At 44.1% G+C, this 22,038-nt stretch overlaps 1 protein-coding gene across 1 annotated transcript in view; it reads right to left on the reverse strand.

Moving 5' to 3' along the window:
- PIK3R6 (phosphoinositide-3-kinase regulatory subunit 6) overlaps positions 1 to 22,038 on the reverse strand; it is a 35,721-nt gene that overhangs the window by 7,736 nt on the left and 5,947 nt on the right. Inside the window, exons 2-19 of the mRNA XM_083597716.1 lie at positions 15,534 to 15,609; positions 14,515 to 14,691; positions 13,563 to 13,692; positions 12,651 to 12,734; positions 11,982 to 12,073; positions 10,887 to 10,955; positions 9,552 to 9,684; positions 8,633 to 8,702; positions 8,336 to 8,519; positions 6,502 to 6,649; positions 5,025 to 5,117; positions 3,813 to 4,272; positions 2,534 to 2,633; positions 2,297 to 2,419; positions 1,515 to 1,625; positions 1,289 to 1,379; positions 824 to 894; positions 297 to 387 (exon numbers count right to left, since the gene is read on the reverse strand). Coding sequence (XP_083453842.1) covers positions 297 to 387; positions 824 to 894; positions 1,289 to 1,379; positions 1,515 to 1,625; positions 2,297 to 2,419; positions 2,534 to 2,633; positions 3,813 to 4,272; positions 5,025 to 5,117; positions 6,502 to 6,649; positions 8,336 to 8,519; positions 8,633 to 8,702; positions 9,552 to 9,684; positions 10,887 to 10,955; positions 11,982 to 12,073; positions 12,651 to 12,734; positions 13,563 to 13,575 — 1,933 coding nt within the window. The 5' untranslated portion in view covers positions 13,576 to 13,692; positions 14,515 to 14,691; positions 15,534 to 15,609. The remainder of the gene's footprint in view (positions 1 to 296; positions 388 to 823; positions 895 to 1,288; positions 1,380 to 1,514; positions 1,626 to 2,296; positions 2,420 to 2,533; positions 2,634 to 3,812; positions 4,273 to 5,024; positions 5,118 to 6,501; positions 6,650 to 8,335; positions 8,520 to 8,632; positions 8,703 to 9,551; positions 9,685 to 10,886; positions 10,956 to 11,981; positions 12,074 to 12,650; positions 12,735 to 13,562; positions 13,693 to 14,514; positions 14,692 to 15,533; positions 15,610 to 22,038) is intronic.

The raw sequence follows: 22,038 nt of genomic DNA on the forward strand, positions 1-22,038 counted from the left end.
GCATAGTGAACAAACAGCTGTCTAAAATATACATTAGATTAACTCTGAGCTGTCCCTCTCTTCAGAAATGAAGTGGACATCTTAACCTCTCCCCATTTTTTTTTGTGACAGCAGCAAGTTGGCAAAAAGAATGTATACCTACCATGAAGCACGTTTAGACTGCTCCTTCACTTTGGAACAAGAGTGCATGTCATCTGCAGAACTCCAGCTCTCGCCCAGGAATCCAGCTAGGAATCCAGAAAAGTGGAAGCCCAGAAAACCAGTGTGTGCTGTCCCCACCTATACAATGCCTTTACCTTCAGTCTCATTTGAGGGAATGGCTTTAATAACCAGGCCTGTGGATCGCAGCGAAAGTGTCTCCTCCTTCTCACGGTTACTCAGCAAAACCTAGACAGAAATCACCATTGTTTCCCAGTGAAAAAAATGCATCAATCCTTATTGAAAACAATGGGTTATTATTTCAACCATACAGTATAACCATTGCTGTTTCTATATTTTGCAACAGTGCTCTTTTTTTCTTTTTACTGTAGCAGACCATTGTTCTATGCCTTTCATGTGTCAGGCAATCAGCACAGAGAACAGTGGAGAACTCCCCCCCATCCATCCAGCAACTAAGGAGCCTATCATTCTGGGTAAGCATGAAATATGCAGGAAGAAAAGCCAGGACAGCTTAATTGTCTCTCTAGAAGTTTATCCATATTTTCTGGACCATCAATGAAAACAAATTACAGGTTCTGCCAGCATTCATAGCCTCATCATGCCATGATGATTGCCAGGACTCTGTACCTGTCCCTTCCTGCCCACTATTTATAAATGTTCTCACCTTCTTATACATGAGTGTAAGATCTGCACCAGGAACTTCTACTGCTAGCTTCTTTTTCGTTGGTAGAGCGTCTGCAAAAGAAACAGCCACAGATTTCAATTAGCTGGGATACTTACACAGCTATCTTCCCATTTAAGTTTACAGGGGGAGGGGAGAGGATGAATATTGGGGCATACTTTCCCTTATAAGGACCTATAAGTACAGCTGGAGTGGGAATAGTATGTGAATAAAAGTGACAGGAAAAATAAGAGCCAATGAGTTCTGCAACTGAAGGCATTACAGAAGAACACAAAACTTGGTGTTTTCCCCCAATGACCCGTTACCCTTCTGCCTCCTTTCTTAACTTTTTATATTTTTGAGACACAGCCTGGCTGAAGACCAGCGAATGCTTCCCCAGCTGGAGAGATCAGGGAGCTCTGAAAGGAGCTCTGCGATATCTAGGGAGCCCTGAAATGAGATACAGACCTCTGGAAGGGTTGAATTCTTCAAGCATTAGACTCAGTTCAATCAAGAAAATGTCCTCAACAGGCTCCAAATCTGCATTACTGAAGAAAAGCTGAAAGGCAGAAAGAGGCTCTCAAAACATGGTTCCTTCCAAGTGGGTGAACTGTTACAAGTATCATGAATATAATTTTTGTGCAGCCTGGTGGTAAACTTCACAATGCTCAAAGAACAGGAAGGGACCACTGACCTTCACTGCATACACCTGGAAGAAGACTGGCTGCAAGCCCAGACGAACATAGTACGCAATCACATCGAGGATGAACAGCTCAGAGACTGTAGATTTGCTTGGAGAAGAGGGCTGTGTGGGATCAAAGACAACTGCATCAGTCCAAACCAACGGCCAAGTTACCTGCTATTTCTGTTAGCTTCCTGATCATTCCTGATATTTCACCTGCTTGGTGAATTAGGCAGCCAAGGAATGGTACACACAACTCACGTTGTATCTACAACACTAGAGCCAAGAAAGTGAAATACTAAAAAAATAAAAATAAAATTGGCCATTCTATTCTACCTCTATTATGAGTTGGAGAGGAAGCTAGCCTTTCACCGGCCAGCATGCTAAATGGATGTAAGTCTAGATCAAGGCTTGCCTACATGGTGTTCTCCAACTGTTGAACTATAATGCATATATTTCCTGATGATTCACCATGCTGGCTGAGCCTGATGGGAGCCTCAGGTTTACCCATGGTCTAGGTATACATAAGATCTGGAAGTACTTGGCCCTTGCTTCTGACTGAGCACCAGCCTCAGTGACAATTCCTTCTGCCATCTGAAGAACATTCCAAAAATTCCCATTGTTGTTTCTAAGGCAGAGGTGGGGAACCAGTGGGCCTGCAAATGTTGCTGGACTACAACTCCCACAGTCCCTGACCATTTGCTCCTGCTGGCTGGGGCTGATGGGAGTTGGAGTCCTTGGGTTCCTATCCCTGTTCTAAGGAATACAAGCAGAAGGAAGGGCTCCTCTCCTACCATGGTGGCCAGCTTCGGAATCATGTGACAGAGGGTGTTAATGTTGCTCTCGTACCATGGATCAGCTCTTCCAAGGTAAGCAGCCAACTCACAAGGCTCTGTCTGGTCAGGCAGAGCACCTTCCTGGAAGAGAAGAAGTAGAGTAAGCTCACCAGCACAAAGAGCTTAGGACCGTGGTAGGAAGAGGATAACCACAAACTAGCTCTGCCGTCCTCTGCATGGCCCTGAGCTGCTCACCTCGGTGGGGGAAGATGTGGGTTGTTCCTCCACAACAGGCACATAGTAAAATTGCACTTTTAGCCTTGGTGTAAGAAAGGCACGTCTGCTCTCCCGCTTCCTGGAAATGAGGAAGGGAAAATTGTTCTTAGGTCATTCCAGTATCTCATCTCTTCTGGTGGAGAGGATACAGGTGGACCTGTGCACATAGTATTCTGATATCCACAAATAACGGTATGTAGGGGGAGGAATCCATGTCATTCTCTAGCCAGGAAGAATATGGTTGCCACTATTTCCCATGGAACTCCTTGGTATGTTCCTCCCCCTCCCCCCGCTGTCCCTAGCCTAGCATAAAACTTCCCATTAAATCATGCTGAGCACCCTAAAGAGACCTGCCTGTGCCCTTGCCATTTTCGTACTAACACCTTGTTCTAATCATGACCATGCTTTCACATCAGCACTGCCTAGAACAGAGTGGTCCAACACATGGCCCCAGGGCATAATGTGGCCCCCAATATCTTTTTGGAAGCCCTTGGCAATATTTGACACCCCCGCAGGCCCAGCCCTTGCACCACCCTTCCTCCAGCCCCCTCCCCAAAGCCTAGTTAGTGCTTGGGAAGGAGGTGGGAGCGCTCTAGTACCCTGCCAGAGTCTCATGCCTCCTTTCCAAAGCCTGGTGCCTCACTTTGGGAAGGCAGTGTGAGGGCTGGCAGGAGGGAAGCATCAAATTGTGGGCTTGCTTCCTACACACACACACAAGGCAGTGTCAGACCCTCCAAGTGTCCCTATTTTCCAGGGACAGTCCCGGTTTTACAGTAGCTGCCCCGGTTTCTGGTTTGATCTTGGGATGTCCAGTGTTTCCTTAGGATATCCCTATTTTAATCAGAAAAATATTGGAGGGTATGGATTTATCCGACCCCTGAGCCATCTGAAGGCAGCCTTGTATAGGGAAGCTTTCTTAATATTTAATGTTTTGTTGTGTGTGTGTGTGTGTGTGTGTACACACACACAATATATATACTTTGGAAGCCACCCAGAGTGGCTGGGGAAACCCAGTCAGATGGGTGGGGTATAAATTATTATTATGTCCCTATTTTCTTCAGAGAAATGTTGGAGGGTATGGGCAGTGTGTGGCCCATGGGTTCCATGTCAAAGTATTCTTGTGGCCCACTTGGTATGAGAAGTTGGACCTCCTTGGCCTAGAAGGAGATACTGCAACTCCACCACACAGAAATGGGAACTCTGTCCCAAACACAGCAAAACTCTCCCTCTTCTCAAAGTCATCATGACAGCAACTTACCTCAGGGAGTAATAGGCCTGGGCTAGGCGCCCCAGAATTCTGTCATCACCCAGTACCAAGACACGAGCTGTGTGCAGCCGTTTCAGCTGAGCCACCGGCTCCATGACGCTACCCCCAGATTTCCGATGCAGCTTCCCAGCAGGCTTTGCTCCTTGCCCATTAGAGCCGCTCTGTAGGAAAGTGAGGCTGTCCAGAGGAGACCCCTTCTTCTTCATGCAACCTTTCCTCTGGAGCCGAGAGTGCTCAGCCTCAGCAGTGCAAGAAGACTGATTTTCATCACCCAGATTGGGCAGGTCTCGCTCAATCCCACTGTCATTGGAGAGCACAGAGAAACGTGTCTGCTCACAGCAGTCAAAGTCTGGCCCCATATCCTGAAACTCAAAAATATCCAGTTCTGGACTCAGGGAATCCTGTTCACAGGATTGACTTGGCGAACGGAGGAATAGCACCAGCTCCTTCCCTAAAATGAAGAGATGGTTTGTGAAATACCTAGAAGGCCATCACAGTTCCTGAATCTTCACATGGCACCGTGTGGCATTGTCTCAACACTAAAAAAGTAAAGTTTCTTGCCCACATTCATAGGCCAGACTACTTCAGTCTATGTGCACATACACAACATGTTTTAATATAATGTAGGCTGCCTCCTGACACGAAAACACTACCTTATTGGTTCCCATCCTTTCCCCTGAGATGGTCAGAGCCAATCAAAATGTTCAGGAGGAAAAACATGTTACCTCCCTCCTGGGATTCTACAACTTCAGAATACAAGTGAGTAGTTCCCCCATGTTGAAAGATAAGAGCTCTCATATTTATCTTATCTTTATTTTAAATAAAGTAGGCATGGCAAGGATAAGCACATGTTATGAGGCATGCTTAAACTGGTCAATTTTATTTTGAAAGAAGGGGGGGATCACAGGGGCCCCCTACACAGAATATGCTCCTAATCTGGATCAGAGCCTCATACAGGTTTTCTTCTGAGAAACAGCCCCCTCCTCACTGCCATTTGCCCCCCAAAAGAACTGTCTGCAGTAAACTACACCTGGTATGGTAGCCAAAAGGAAACCAGAAGGGGCCAAAGACACGTTGCTTGCAGTGACCACAGGGACACTGCATCCCTGGAGTGACTCCGCCCTGCTTGCCCTCTCACAGAGTGAAAAAGGATAACAACAGCTGCGTCCAAGTGAGATACAGGCCATGAGAGCAGACACTCACAAAGCTGGTCTTCATCTCTCCACAAGTGGAAGCTGATGTTAGGGTTGGGTAAAGGGATGCCTGAACTTTTTTCTACTGCTGTCTTCTCCACATCTGTAGGACACAGAGAATTTTTTTGTTAGTCTTTCAATTTGAAGGAGTACAGTGAAGGCCAGACGAGTAAAAGCAGAGACTAGGAACTACACTAGAGGTCGAGGGAAACATACGGTAAAGGGAAAGTGGAAGTCCATGGGCTTTTTTAAAAAACAAAACTGTGGCTCATTTGCCCTGCAGTAGCCTGATGAAGAGCCTTCTTATAATTAAGCTAATGTGTAAAAATGTGAAGCAGCTAGCCAGAGGCTGATACATGGCAAAATAGCAGTTTCTTCAGGGCAATGAACAGCACCAATTCCAGATACAGTGGTACCTCGGGTTAAGTACTTAATTCATTCTGGAGGTCCGTTCTTAACCTGAAACTGTTCTTAACCTGAAGCATCACTTTAGCTCATGGGGCCTCCAGCTGCTGCCGCACCGCCAGAACACAATTTCTGTTCTCATCCTGAAGCAAAGTTCTTAACCCGAGGTACTATTTCTGGGTTAGCAGAGTCTGTAACCTGAAGCGTATGTAACCTGAGGTACCACTGTAGTCAGAAAAAGCCTTGTGATTGCTAGAAATAAACATTCATCCATTATATTTCATGTTGTGGGGAAAAGATTAAGTTTTATTTAGTGTAGTTGCCTGCTGGGTGATAACTAACATTTAAAAGTGTCAAATGACATCAATGTAGGTGAACGTTGATGTTTCACATGCAATGTGTAATGGTTAGAGTGTCAGACTAGGAGTTGAGAGACCAGGGTTCAAACCCCTCTTCAGCCATGAGGCTCACTGGGCGACCTTCAGCCAGTCGCTCTCTCTCACCTTAACCTACCTCAACGGGTTGTTGTGAGGAAAAATGGGGAGGGGAGAACAATGTACCACCTTGGAGGAAAGGTGGCATAGAAATGCAATAATAAATAAATAAAGCATTGTGTCGGAAGCTTATGATATCCCTCTTCGTTGATTTGGGGTGACCAGTAATATCACCTCTTACCATTGAGCAGACCTCCAAATTATACTTGGCACTTTTGCCCATTTAGCCTTCTTGTCTCTAACCAGTACGGGGTCACACTTACTGAACAGACACACAAATTTCCTTCTCTTCAGAAATCACTTTGAAGTTGGTCTTTTTTAGTACCGAGGACTGCATGCAAATATCTATACAAGGGGGTGATCCTGAACAAAGCACAGAGCCACAAGACACAATCGCCTTTGGGTGCATAAATCAGTTTCCACCCTTTCAGCACCTGAACCAATGATTTTGCCTTTCACACTGTTGCGGGTGCTGTGGGAAGCTAAGCCCACAAAAGCAACTACAATAAGGGCTCAGGACTCAGTCCCAGATGAAGCACATGGACTGGGGTCCTTTTTCACATCCCAGCCTCAAAGGGCCACACTTACCTTTCTCTGAAGTGCTCAACAATGTGCTGTAGATTTTCCCCAATTCTTCAACATATTGATTGTATTCTGCACTCATATCTCTTCCTGCATGTTCAATGGCTGCCATCACTTGCTGAAAATAGTGCTCAGTGACATCTAAGGGCTTTGCCTGTCACAGGGGAAAGGAGTAATGAATCATTGCTCGAATCAGTGTTTCTTTTTCAAGGGGTACTCAAGGGTACGCAGTACCAACACCTCTTTTTGTTGCTGTTAAAAAGTTGGGCACTTACTGTAACAACTTCATGGTGAGTACTGTCACCTATTTTTCTAGGGAGGGGGGGAAGTCCTGGCTGGAATGAAGTTCACAGACTGCAAACACCTATTCAAGCTTTTTTTCTTTATAGCAAATTACGCTACGCATGTATGGAACTCACAATACTCAGCTCTCCCTAACTCAAAAACAATTTTGTCATTGACATGTATGAACACATGGGGGAATGGGTAGATATGCGGCACCTGACAGCATAGCTAGCAGGTTTCTTAAAAGTATTCTTAAAACTTTGTTTGCTTCTAATATTTCTTATTAAAAGTTGACCTTTTAAGACTTTGGGAGTAATTTCCTTCCTTCTGTTTCCTAAGCTTCCCTTCTCCCCCATCTGTACTCCAATAAATCTTGTTAAAATGCCAACAGACAATTCAATTTGGGATAAGTGTTTTATTTCTGGCTCAAGGAAGGCAATAAGCGCCAAAGGCAAGAGAACTGACTTTCATAGAACAATCCCTTTATGTGTCTACTTAGACATAAGTCCCAATGAGTTCAATGGGGCTTTCTCGAACATAAATGGATGGACTGCAGCCTCTAAGTACTTTCTCATTGGCACAAAGTCCCAGTCAAGGAGCAAAAGATAGTCAAACAGCTTCAAATAAATGTTGGAGAGGATGTCAAGGAACCGGTACATCTGCCTGCATGTGGTGGTCATATCCTCTAGTGGAGGAAAATTTGGGAAAATATCTTAAACAAAATTAATAACATAACTAAAACAAAATACCCTTAAGTCTCCAAGTACTTGAAATACTGTTTTCCAAAGGACTGATAGTCTACAATACATGAGAAAATATTTTTACATTCCTCAGCAGCAGCAAGAGCAATAATTACAATCAGTGAAAATGTTTGGTGTATCTGTCAAGTTTGGTGTATTTATCAAGGCTAGGGTTCAAATTCAGAGGCTTTGGGAACACTTATTAATGGACAAAGTCACCAAGAACATGGCAGTTTCTAGAGGGGATGCAGAGCCTGAAACATTCATTAAAAACTTGCAACATTCTATACAATTTGGAACCTATTTTTTAGATATGTTTCCATGAGTTCAATTGGCCATACTCCTAGGTAACTTTAGAAATTCTAGAGATGGCTATCTTGGTGGTGGTGGAACTAATCAGGTCTGTGGCTCAGCATTAACAAAGTCTCTGTCTGGATGTATAACTTTGCAAGAAGACTAGCAAAACCCCAAGAATCAGCCACTTACCATAAGATTTATTTGCTTTCTTTCCATCAGTTAATGTACCCTTTTACACAGTGGAGAAAAGATGATCCGTTTGTTTTTTGTCTATATATGCCAGAGTGTATTGGATGGAGTGGTGTTCTTAAGCCAACAAGTTGTTTTGTTTAAATCTCTACCTTCTACAGTTTTCATCTGAAGCAACACAGAGTAACTTTTGCTCACACATCCATCCCCAGTATGAGAATAATAGTCTATGGAGTAACTGTATAATGGCAGCCCTCCAGATGTGGCTGGGAATGTCTGGTATTTCTGCTTATGGAATTCCATTTATTTCAATGAAATCTTTACAGTACCTGAAGAATGCTGTGCACGTTCTTAATGTGACCGTGTTCCTTCAGCACTGTTTGGAAGGCACGTTCTATCACACAGAGCATGCAGGACTTCATACACTGGGACATCTGAGCAGCCTTGATTTCATCAATGAGTGCCCGGCATACAGCTTCAGACAGCAGTTCTGGATCTACAAACATGAAAACCCTGGGGAATGAAGAGTTAACATATATAGAGACAGCCACACATTAGTGCAGATTTATTTTTTGTGTGTGTGATAAATATGTCACTTTAAGACAGGTGAGAGGCCCTATACTTACTTTTCCTGATAGGGGAATGAGTCGTTCTTGAGACTTTGCTCTGCAGAAACCATTTTTTGGTATAATGCTCCTAATGAATAAAATAAGCATCTAAATATCAGTCAAAGTTTAAAGGTCAGTGGTTTGGTTCTGGTATAACTAACCACACCATTGATAATGATGTCGTAACATTGGTTTGAAATGGAATCAAGTCCAAAAGTGAGACTACAAACTGCATGAATAGGCGGGAAAAGAAATCTTCAAGGAAGTCCCAAGCGAAAGGTGGAAAGGCAAATGCTTCTTTTCCAGAGTTTTTACATGCAATGAATGGATCATTTGCGATAGTCCACATATAATATAATTTCTTGCATGGAAGTGTTACAAAAGTAACTAGAAATTCAGAACATTTGAAGTGGCTTTTTGCTATGGGCTCCTGGCTACGAAAAAGCTTTGGAGCATTCTACTTCATGAAGCTTATTTGGTACAATAACCTGAGAAAGTCAGGTAAATCAAATACATGAGATGCCATATCTCATAACTTGAACTTGGTACGATAAGCGAGCTGTAGTCATCCATTATTGAGCAATTAAAGTTGTTCATTAATAAGTTGGTTGCAGTATCTGAACGTAAGCCATGCAAGGGCATTTTTACACATCCTTCAAGCAATGTTTGTTAAAAGAAATGCAGGTTGCCTTTCAGAAAGCAATGTTTCTGGCCCTGTGTTGGCTTATCAGTGTCAAGGAAAGTGTGAACCATGATAAGAGCATCCCACTTTGGTTGGTTTCCAGCAGGTCCCAACTGACAGAGGGATGAACACATCCTGCCATCCCAATTATGAGTGCTCTTCTGCTTTACCAATTCCCCCCACCACCTCCCCAATGGTCCTCAGGTCCAAGAAACAAACCAAAAGAAAGCAAAGAGAGTGTGGAATATTGCACACCTGGTATTGTCCGTTCCAGTTTTAGCTGCCGAGCATAATCCAGGCCAATGGTGCAGTACGGTTTGGGCAGAGTGAGTAACTTCTTGCAGAAATCGTACACTCTCTCATACAAATCATCAGGGATGCAAGGTGCCTGGAGCAGCAATGGGAGAACAAACTTCGGTGTAGAAATTATTTAAATATGAGAAGTACCCTGTAGCATTGGCCAACAATCACCAGCCCAATTCACCCCTGGTATCAGTGGAGTAATTCCCCTTGGAATAAGGCCTATTCACATCTGCTGTTTGGTGGAATCTGGACTGAGCACTCCAACTATACTGAGAAGATGGTTCATCAAGATCCATATGTTTCCTTTTGCAGAGTAGCTGTACAAGGATAAATGCTTCTGTTACTTTATTTGCTTTATTTGGTGACCTCAGAGAATCTTGAATGATTACAAGGAGGCGGGGGGGCGGAGAAAGCAGTGTCTGAGTCTAAGATAACCATATGTTTCCCTGTCGTTTTACTCTCCAGGGTATGAAAATGCAGCTATCCTGAGACGCCCACAGCTACTAAACATTTCTTCAAATAAAAATGTCTTTCACTGTCGCTATTTCCTTATTGCAGACTTCCATTTTCAATAAAACTGTGGGTGTTTTCCGCTCCAGAATTTTCACCATGCTGCATTTTATGCTGGTATTTCACCATCTTTGCACAGGGAGCAAATGTAATTCTCCCAAGGTGTCTGCAAGCAAGGACAGCATCACTGCTAATGTATGTGCTTCACAAGAGATTAATACATGAATTATGCATCTTTTATGCATGCAGACATATGGTAAAGTTGGAGAACCTCTGGTTATAAACGGACCATTAATCACCTGCATTCCACCACAGAGATGTTGTTGAGTCGCGTTCTCCCCCTCTTACCATTGATTTTAATGAGTCAGTTCTTTTTAAACTGGAGCAGCACAAGAAAACGTGGCCATCCATAAATGCATTTCACACGGTTGTCTGACACTCTGACAATATCCAGTGCTTACCCATTCCTACAGGGGAGAGGTGCTAGGGCTCAAATCTAACTAGAAATCAGACCATTTTAGCTTAAACACTCTGCTCCTAAGCCCCAGAAGTATCAAAGTGGCGGTGTTTTCTCAGCAAGGAGGAAAAAACACGCTGCACATGCTTAGAGGCACCCTCTCTTGCACATTTCACACATTCCTAGAATTCAAAATAGAATCTCGAGTGGTATCCATGGAAACCTAAGAGCTGTTGGCCATAGTGCAGGCTGACACCTCACATCAACTCCCAGCATGGAATTCCTGTGCTATCACAACCACATGAATTTATAGTTCTCACCTTTATCAATGTGTACATCAGCGTGTGAAGCAAAGGGATGATGTACTGCCGATAGTTGCATCTTTCTGCCTAGAGAAAGCAAACGGTTACACTGAAGATTTTCCAAGAATGTGAGGCTGTTTTTGGATCCTCTGCTGTCACAAAACCACATGAGGGAGGAGGGCTGGCAGCTAGAACAACAGAGCACTTGATAGCAGAGACAACTCTAGGTGGAACATTGCCATGGTACCAGCCAGACCTCAGCTGGACTGTGTGTTCAGTTAAAGACTTACCCTTGACATGCTTAGGAGAGATTTGAGGGGGGGAGAGAGGGGGGGGAGAGATCTATGAATATAAAGCCTAGGTGGAAAGCTCGAAGCAGCTGTGACATCTTTGGTCACGTGCATTTTGCAGGTTTTTAGAACACTACAAAATCCTGCAACATCTGCTTAGGGGGGAAAAATAGTAGAATGGGCATACATATCATGGATCTCCCAATGCTCTGTAAGTATACTATCTCCAGCCAACCTAAAGATCAGTTTTTCTGCAGGAAGAATGGCCTCTGATGAGAGAATAAGGAGGACCAGAAATGGCAGGAAGGTGCAGGATAAACAATAAGGAACACAGGGGCAGCTTGTTCCCTACAAACACTACAGAGATTGTGAATGATGTCAGAAGCAGGCTGCATGGTATATATATATTTTAAGCAGAATGCAACTCAGCCTGCAACTGCATTAGAGTTTTGATCCTATGTATTGGAGAACCAGCAACACAGTGGAATATTCAGTGCTGGACAGATATGGCAAGCAGCTCTGGTCTTGGTTCCCGCTCCCTTGAGAAGATGATGGGTGACATAGAATCAGGACAGGACATAGGAGAGGAAACTGTTTTGTTCCAGGCTCTGGCTACCCTGAATTTATGACTGAGCCATTGAGCCTTGATAGAGCATCTAATATTTGGAAGTGTCTGAAACCCTTCAATTTGAAGAGCAGCATATTAATTAAATCACATTTTTTTCCACAGCACTAAACCATAGATTCATATTCGTGAGAAAGGCTACATGTGGACTGTGGAGACAACTCCCAGCCCTTTGTTTCCTTCTGTGGACATTCTTACCCTTTCCAGTTCTTTCACCAGAATTTTGATCAAGAGGGCTCCATTGCTGGGATTCCTGTCAATCTTCTTGTGCAAAGTCCATCTCAGCATCCCTGGAAGAAGGTGGGAAGAGAACCAAAGTTAAAACAGCTGTCAATGTTTCACTGGGTCAGGAATCAGAAAGAGACAAGAGCAGAATATTGCAAAGAAGGAAAGTGAGTTGCACTTATAGAAGAAGAGGAGCGGACAGGACTGAACCATAAACAAAAGCAGCTCTTCCCTCAAAGTTTCCACATATTATTTTATTTAATTATTTATTAGGTCATTCATTTGATTTCTTACTTGCCCTAAGGTCCCAGGGCAGGTTACAGCAGTTTGTACTTGGAAAACATATTCTTTATCACCAAGCTATGGCTCCTTCTCTCTACAATTGTTGCCAGTAAGGGAGAGTTTTACTGGTGACCTTATTTTGTCTGGAATCAACCAGGTACCCACACCCAGTCATATGCATCCATATGGGTAGGTATCTCAACAAGACCAGAAAACCCAGGAAATGCCAACACAGCTGGCCAAACATAAAAAGTCATTTCCTTTTGCTCTCGCTACCTGTGGGAGAGGTGTTCTCAGACACACTGCAAAACTCTTCAGTGCTCAGTGATGAGCTGGGGCACACGGGTCACTGGCTCTTACCTCTCTCGCTCTGGAAGGCTGGGTGGTGGCCATCAAGTTCACGAAGGAGGGCATGCACACTTCGGAGGAAGTCGGACTCAACCTCTTGACAAAGGAGAAAAACAGGATGTGAGGAACAAGATAACTCAGCGTCTTCTTGTTATTTGTACTTAACAAACCAAATCCTACCAACAAAGGGGTAATGCTAGTGGTTTGCCATCAATGCTGCAAGCTCCTTTTTGAGCAAATACATGATAAAGTAGCACAGGAATAATGGCCAGCAGATAATGGATGAGCCTTTCATGGATCAAAAGGTGCACGCACCCCTGCCTCCTTGTATACAACCAGTTATCACTGATGTTATAACAGCTTTGACGTTAACTCTCCCAAACAAGAGAGTGTAGATAGGCATTGCCTTTGGTTATTACCAGTGAAAAACTTGCTCCCATAATATATAATTCCCATCCGCTACCTCTCAGTAAATGCTTACACAACTGATGAAGGGGGGGGGGATGTAATTGTTGTTATACTCCTACTGAAGGTGGGATCCTGGCACTGGTAGGGTAGCACAAGCTAATCAGGTCTATGTATGCCTGTTGGAATAATAAATAATACAGCTTGCTTTACCCATGAGCTGCTGAAGTTCCCACTAGGTCTAACATTCCATCTGATGAAATGGGCTTATGCTACAATAAATCTGTGCAACTTGAAGCAGTCAAGAGCCTCTTTTTGTGTTTGCTGCATCAGACTAACACAGCTGCCCCACCGAATTTTATTTCTTTCTTTCTCTCAACTGTGCAGTGGGGGAACTAGAGACACTCAACTTTTCTCACCTAAACACCTCATGTTCAGAGAGCAAGCAGAAGCCGATACGGCACTTTGAGATGCTTCTGTGAAGATGAGACTAATGATCATAGCAATAGCAACAGTAACCTGGGTTATCCATGGTTGGGCGGATGTCGCAGCAGGTGGTCGTGAAGTTATCTTTTCCAGCACTTCTGGGAGAACTGGGTGGCCAGACGGTCCAGTTTCACTGAGCATGACCTAGTATCCTCTAGCACTTCTGCAAAAAACACACGATGGCGGTTGAGAGTGCTTGAATTCCATGTTTAATACCAGGGACCTGACACTGAAATGATAAGTAGCCGTGTTAGTGTGTTGCGGCAAAAACAAAAAAGAGACTTATGGCACCTTAATGCGTTTTGCTATTGTATCCACTTTTGTGGATTACGGCCCACTTATTTCACACTAAGCTTATTTTACCCCAAAATTTGTTGGTGTAAGGTGCACCAGGCTCCATGAAAACAGAGGGAAGGAGACAGTGTGGTTTTCACACTGTAGTTCCAACATTCAGTGTGCACCTCTTGTTCAAGAAGCAACAAGCTACATTATAGCATGCACCACTGGATGGTGTTCTCAGGAAAAGGGATCTAGAAGATGAGTGTTATAATTCACAATGGCACAGAGAATAGGTGGGTAAGCTGTGGCCCTCAAGATTTTTTGTTTGACTACAACTCCCATAAGCCCTGACCATTACCTATCCTAGCTGGGGCTGATGGGAGTTGTAGTCAACAACATCTGGCATGTCACAGGTTCCCCAGTACTGGCATAGAACTTGGAGAAATTGCTGCCATAAATTACTGGTATTGTGCATGCTGGATGAAGGGCGTGTGTGGTTGTTAAGGAAGTTGGCCAGACTCTTTCCAGAAGGAGATATATCCTCAGATCAACATATTTGTAACATTTATATCTCATCTTCACCCCCCACCCCGCAAGGCAACATAGGAAATCAATTTCTAGATGATTAGCATCAGGAAACATGCCCAGGACAAGGGCTTGGTCAGAATGTCAATAACTCTGCTAGAAATAAAGAAGGCCCACTTACCCAGAATACTACAACGTCCTTGGCATCAGGCAGCGGCAAGACAGCAATCTCTACAACCACACCCAGGCTCTCCTGCTGGGATGCTGTCGGATTTCTTTGGAAGCTGCCAATCTCCGTCAAGTGGGAACACGTCCAAGACAAACTTGCTTTACCTGCCTCACCAGTACCAGCCAATACCTGCAAATATTTGAGAGAGAGAGGAAGAAAATCAGAAAAGGGAATGTGTGGGCTCCTCTTTGTCCATAGTTCCCCATCGCCTATGACCACGTTTGTTTCACTTGCTGCAGATAAAGCCAGGGGAACAAGGACAGTTCTGTTAGTATTTACAGTTGCCCTGATAACATTATTCTCTTCAAAGTGATTTCCTAAGGCTTGAAAGGAAACTCTTTTCTCTGATTGTACTCCCTGCCAATTATAACACATTCTTCAGCAGCAGCCACAGGCAACCTGCTCAGGTGGGCTGGCCCAATGTTATTTGGTTCACCTGGCTTCCGTTTCCTCTGTGTTCCAGCTCCCTTGTATATTCTGCTGAGATTCTTGGTGATATCCCAGGACCACTGGCCCATGCTGTTTAGTGCAAAGCCGAGATAGTAAAATGCCTTTATTGCTTGGTCATTGCACAGCACTATATTGGGGTGAGCAGGCAGTTGACTGGGCTGTCTGGGTCATTTGCAGTAGACTGGCAAAGATTTCTGACTCCCAATTATTTAACAATGGCGGCAGCAAAAAGGTGCCTTCTTTGCCCTCTTAAATTAAGACTGCTGAAATTATGAAAGGTTAAGTAAACCAGGAGTGCCCCCCCCCCCCGCAAAGAACTGTGAGCTCATTTTGGTCATGGAACTAGCTAACTAACTAGAATGTGCTCAGAGGCACCCTGCTTTTTGAAATTCTATTTTTTTTTTTTTGTCCTTTGCTCCTGGCTCAAGTTAGTACGTTGTGGGATTCTAGTAAAAAAAACAACAACAGACTAGCTCCAAAAAGCTGGAAGTTTGTCTATCCCTGCAGTAAATGATGTTCACCTTCTCTGAGCACATGGGCTAGGCTGCCCTGCGGAGATTCCAGCAGTTGTGCTCCAGGACTCACTTCAAAGGGAACCTGCGGAGCAAAACCAGAGACACGACATTAGTTTCTCCTCCTCAGTAGCAGAACCAGAAGTGTAATCTTTGCAGCCTTTGAAACATGAGTAGAGTCACACCAGTAGTTGTTATGCTAGTCCCTGCCCCCTCTTGCATCCAAGTACACATAAGAATGACTCACTTCAGGAATAGGCATAGGAGTAACAACTTCTAGAGCATGGGGATAGTCAATGTGATGCTCTCCAGATGATGATAGACAACAGCCCACATCCATCATCCCTGACTAATGGCCACTCTGTCTGGAGCTGATGGGAACTGGAGTCCAACAACATTTGGAGGTCTCACCACTTTGGCTTCTCTTGTTCTAGAGTGGTTGCTCATGTTAATCTGTTGCAGCAAAAACAAAAGAGTGTCTTAAAGGGACCCCTGACCATTAGGTCCAGTCGTGGCCGACTCTGGGGTTGCGGCGCTCATCTTGCTTTATTGGCCGAGGGAGCCGGCGTACAGCTTCCAGGTCATGTGGCCAGCATGACTAAGCCACTTCAGGCGAACCAGAGCAGCACACAGAAACACTGTTTACCTTCCCGCCAGAGCAGTACCTATTTATCTACTTGCACTTTGACATGCTTTCGAACTGCTAGGTTGGCAGGAGCTGGGACCAAGCAGCGGGAGCTCACCCCGTCGCAGGGATCCGAACTGCCGACCTTCTGATCAGCAAGTCCTAGGCTCTGTGGTTTAACCCACAGCGCCACCCGCGTCCCTTTAACAGAGTGTCTTGGGTCACCTTAAAGACTAACAGATTTATTGTGACATATGACGACATTAGATGGATCTTCATCAGATGTATGAAGACATAGATAGGCTGTTGGGGTAACACGCCACCAAAATGCTGCCCACCAGGAGATAAAATGGCATCACAACTCACTCACAAACCCAAACTTTTCTTATACAGATTTAGAAAAACCGCTCTTTGAAGTGCTTCACCAGATAATTAAACCCTTTAACCCCACCTGCAATTATACAAGCAACTCCAAGTTGTTGTTATATTGGAATTTCTGAACCAATAGAAAATAGTATTCTTTTGGAATTATATCAGACAAACCATGGATCCATCAAGCCCAGTACGGTCAATACTGACTGGAAGTGGCCCTCCACGGTTTCAGACAGGAGTATTTCCACACAAGGGATTGAACCTGGGACTTTTTCCACGTTAATCATTTCATGTCCACTAATCCACTGCCTGCCCACCCCCATTTTCCATTCAATTATCCAATTCCGTTTAGGAATTCAGTTCATTAAAATTATTACGGGACTACTTGTGCATAATACTGAATAGGTTTGAAAAATAAAACCTGTTTGCAGAATGGGCTGATCACTTTTGACCATTGATGTATGTTCAAAGCAGTTCTCCCCTATTTGTACTGTCAACACCTACTAGCCTGAAGCTTTGTCTCTCATCAGAGATGGTCAGCATCAGTCATTACTGTAGAGTGACACAGTCATTCATAGAAGCAGCCCCAAGGGGCCTATGCCACTTTGCCATTTCCGCCGTTCTATTTTTAAGACCCCGTTCAGGCAGAAGTGATTACAGACAGCCTAGCTTCCTCTTCACACCTTCCCTACAGTGACGGCTGAGCTTACAAGAACCCCAACCCACAAGGCTCTCATGCTGTCACAACAAAGAGTCACGCTAACCTGCCTCAGATTTTTCATATTCTCCATCAGGCCTGAATAGTGCTGTCAAAGAGCAAGCAATGAAGCAACGAGGAGAGCATTTCCCAGCATTCATTGGGAACTATATGTGTTGTGAGGGAAGCCATATTGGACCCTATTCTTAGCTAAGCCATTCAGTTCATAGAAAATACTACATTTTGGGATATATATATATATATAGGACGTGGGTGGCACTGTGGGTTAAACCACAGAGCCTAGGACTTGCCGATCAGAAGGTCAGTGGTTCGAATCCCCGCGACGGGGTGAGCTCCCGCTGCTTGGTCCCTGCTTCTGCCAACCTAGCAGCTCAGAAGCACGTCAAAGTGCAGGTAGATAAATAGGTACCACTCCGGCGGGAAGGTAAACGGTGTTTCTGTGCGCTGCTCTGGTTCGCCAGAAGCGGCTTAGTCATGCTGGCCACATGACCCGGAAACTGTACGCCGGCTCCCTCGGCCAGTAAAGCAAGATGAGCGCCGCAACCCCAGAGTCGGCCACGACTGGACCTAATGGTCAGGGGTCCCTTTACCTTTATATATATATATATATATATATATACACACACCTATATATCTCTGATAATGAAGAATGTTATAGAAGTCCCTGTGGGCCTCTAGATGTTGGACTGCGACACCCAGCTTTCCCAACCATTTGGTTGGCTAGAGCTGATGGGAACAGCAGTGCAACAATAATCAGGTTCTTCATCCCCAGTGCCAGATTTCTACACAAGTTAAGTAAACTACAGTTTAGGGCCTCAGATCTGGGGGGGGGGGGCTCTAAATACACCAATTTAAAGTTTTACATAACTGATCAAAAATAAATGAAATGGGATGTAGACTCTAAAGCAGATTTTATCATTCCGGTATGACAAAAATGTACTTAATGGCCACACAATTATTTGTTGCCCTTTGTTTATAAATCTGTGCAGCATGAACTACAATATAGTTTTTATATACGCTAAGAAATCACGATGTACTTTAATGTAAAGGTATTTCATATACAAATTGTCTTATTGCAAGATATATGTTTCTATTAGATTGTCAGTTGTATGCTTGCCTACGTACGGGAATATATGCAAATAGAAAAGCTTCTTATTTATGTTTTCATTGTTCTTTCGCTTAGAATAATATACATTTTGGGGTAATGCTGTGGGGTTTCTTCAACTCCACTTTGCTTATGGCCTCAGCATGTCTTAATCCAGCCCTGCCCATTACACTACTTACTACAATTGACCTGCTTTTTCGAGACAAACATCTGTGATGCACCACTGTCAGAGTAAGAAGAAAAGGGCTCAAGCCATTCTTTTCAGGAGGCACAGAGAAGCCATTTTAGTGGCATGAATACATCAGCATAGCACACAACTAGCTGACAATTTCAGCCACAATTAGCTCTCACACAATTCTTTTAAAGGAAGAACAGCCCACTGAAAAGCAGACATTTCTATTTGCCACAGTCTGCACCTGAACGTTGCCACCTGAAGAGTTCAAAGATAAGGAACGCATTGTGAGACCGTAGGAAAGCGATCCATTTTGTGGGTCAGAACAGAACTTCATTGGAATATGCTGTCTTTGTAACATGAGACTGAAGTTGCTTTTTGCAGTTAAGGTGCATCTCACAAACAAACAAGGGACCATTCCTTGAAATAAGGATCGGGTGACAAGCCTATCTGCTACAATACACATCCATTACAAAACAAAGGAGTGGAAGAAAATGTAGAGCTTCACTACAGTTAAACAAACCCCTAAGTTAGGCATATTTATTCCTAATAATAATAAAAGAATGAAGAACTTCAACAAAACAAAAATAGGATGTGTGCTCATGAAAGCATAAGGCAACAGGAACTGATTCCCAGCTCTTTCCCTAAAGCTCAGCATATTTCACAGAAATAGATTATGGGAGGGCAAAAAGAAATGAGAGATACCTAAGTTCAAACTATCTTCCAAACATTCCGAGAAAAAGAAACTTGGTCCTGTAAAGTTTGTTGTTTAAAAATGAATAGGAGGGATTGGGAAATCAGAAATCTCTGGATTGTGTTTTAATTTAGAGTGAGGGGAGATAGCTCTAGGGGACTGTAGTTCCATAATCAACGTATGAATGGGGTGGGAGTGTAAATGAATAAGCAAACTTAACAATTCCCTATTTGCTTCTACCTATGACCATATTAATAGCTGATTGCCTCCAATAAGGAATATCCTTTAGACGGATATGTCTGCGCATCTGTGCATGCACACAAACACAGGGAGGAATCCAATGTAATGCTAAGTTGAACTCCCTTAGCACTGTACTAGCTACGCTAGTGAAATGGCTTGTGCAAGAAAAGGCGCAGGAATCCAGCCTGGTTCTCATGGCTGGTTGCTCAACAGATCTCTGTAGCCCTGATACTTTCTGTTCTACAACCAGCTTCTGCTAGCACAACATTTGCTCTGGATTTCATGCTTGTACCTAGAGCTGCAGCCCTCATAATAAAGCCCCCTGCCATTCCAAATGACAGAAAGTTACTGTTGTATCTTTGTACTGAGATACCTTTGTCCCTGCTAAATTGTCTGAAGGCTTTGCTGTCTTGCTGTGCTAATCAACTGGTTTTCTTAAAAGACCATAGAGATGCTATTGTCGAAAGGCTGGATCCTGCTACATCGCTAGCAGGTTTTACTGCTGATGAACTGGATTGGGGCTGATTGTAGAAATGCATTGAGGTGGCTATGGGAGGCTGGCCAGCGACTGATATGAAATGTCAGGAACATCGCCGTGCACACAAAAGACATATCCAACCCAAAGGTGCATACAACTCCACTCTCCACACCACCATTTTGATGCTGCTTGGCATACGTTGTTTGAATAGGCTTCACAACAACCCTGTGAGGAAGGCCAGAATTACAACTTCAGAATAAATCCAGGCAAATACATGTCCTTCCAAGTGCCCAACGGAATGCATTATGATATAGAGTCATGAAGACAGTGTAGGAAACTCTGCGACAGTTGCCCCGAAATAAAGTGATAGTTGTTTTGACAGATAATTGTGGCAGCTTAGCCTTTGTCAACTAACCTGTCATGACATATATCCCGGTGTGGAAGAGGATGTGGTCTCTATCATCCATGAAACCAAGACAGGCTGGCCACAGAATGGCTTGCTATGACTATATTACCAGCACCATGTAGGCCTTCACTGTGCAGCCAGGAACTTTTAGCAACCTTTGCTGTGCTGATGTATACTTGCAAAATTTCCTTTGTCCTGAGGGAGCGGCTCATGGTTTGTTCCAATATTCAGTGCAGAAATGTGCATTTTCCGTTAGAATGTGTATGTTGATGTAATGTGTGTTGGAAAGATGAGGTTCTAGGAAAGTGCAAATGTGTGGCTTCAATTATGTTATCCTGCCTCCAGAAACAGATGCAGAAAATACATGGGGGGGGCATTCTAATGTTTCTTATGTTCACTCATTATTATTGCAGTTTGCACATGCAATGAGTAGATGTGGCTTCACACTCCATGGTGAAGCATTTTTATCTATGTCTGGACCAGAATAGCACAAAATTCTGGAGGTTCAAACTAATTCTTAAAGATTGACTGAGAGAGAGAAATGAAAGTAGGCATCCCTTTAGCATGGGTCAGCAAACTTTTTCAGCAGGGGGCCGGTCCACTGTCCCTCAGACCTTGTGTGGGGCCAGACTATATTTTTTTTGGGGGGGGGAATGAACAAATTCCTATGCCCCACAAATAACCCAGCAGTGGCGTAGCGTGGGGGGTGCAGGGGGGGCGGGCCGCACTGGGCGCAACATCTGGGGTTAGGGCAAATCCACGGGTTAGGGGGCGCAAATCCACGGGTTAGGGGGCGCAATTTACTTGCCTTGCCCCGGGTGCTGACAACCCACGCTACACCACTGTAACCCAGAGATGCATTTTAAATAAAAGGACACAGTATACTCATGTAAAAACACCAGGCAGGCCCCACAAATAACCCAGAGTTGCATTTTAAATAAAAGGACACATTCTTCTTATCTAAAAACATGCTGATTCCCAGACCGTCCGCGGGCCAGATTTAGAAGGTGATTGGGCTGGATCCGGACCCTGGGCCTTAGTTTGCCTACCCATGCTTTACTGGGTGGCAGTGGGGTTCCTATTCTCATTCTGAAGGTGACTCCTTGGAAAGCTACTGATATTTCTAATAGGCAACTATGCAGCCTGCCTCACAGGCTTGTTGTACGATCTGTTTGAATAAGGTATTCTAAGTAGTACCAAAACAGTGACAGGAAAGTCTTGGGCATGGGTGGGACTGCCTATGTGCATCTGCAACACCCACTGGGGTTCCTGACATTCAATGCAAAGCGTCGCTGAGTCTCTCCCAGCCATTTCAGTGTATTCAGCAGCTCAGCTCATGGGCATGGCGGGCAGCAAAACCTGCAGGCTATTTTGAAAGATCCAAGCAGTCTCCCAGCATTTTGATGGTCACTTGGGAATTCAGTTGATGCAGCAGGCAGCAAATTTTGTAGGCAATTCCTCAGGAATACTGCAATCATCTCAAGGCACCCCCTCACTGTCATTCGGAATGGCAAGTCTCTTGAAAAAGCTTTATTCTGAGGCCTGTGGATGAGGGTGCCAGATCCCAGCTCATTTCTAGCTCATTTCAATGGTCATTTTGATGGACTTCCATTTCATGCGGCTCAATGTGGTGTATCTGTTACTGGAACAATGGTCATTTGTAAAACTTAGCTGATTTTTATGTGGATGGTACAATTTTGCAAT

The sequence above is a fragment of the Podarcis filfolensis genome, assembly GCF_964270895.1.
Source record: "Podarcis filfolensis genome assembly, chromosome: 2".
Lineage (NCBI taxonomy): Eukaryota > Metazoa > Chordata > Lepidosauria > Squamata > Lacertidae > Podarcis > Podarcis filfolensis.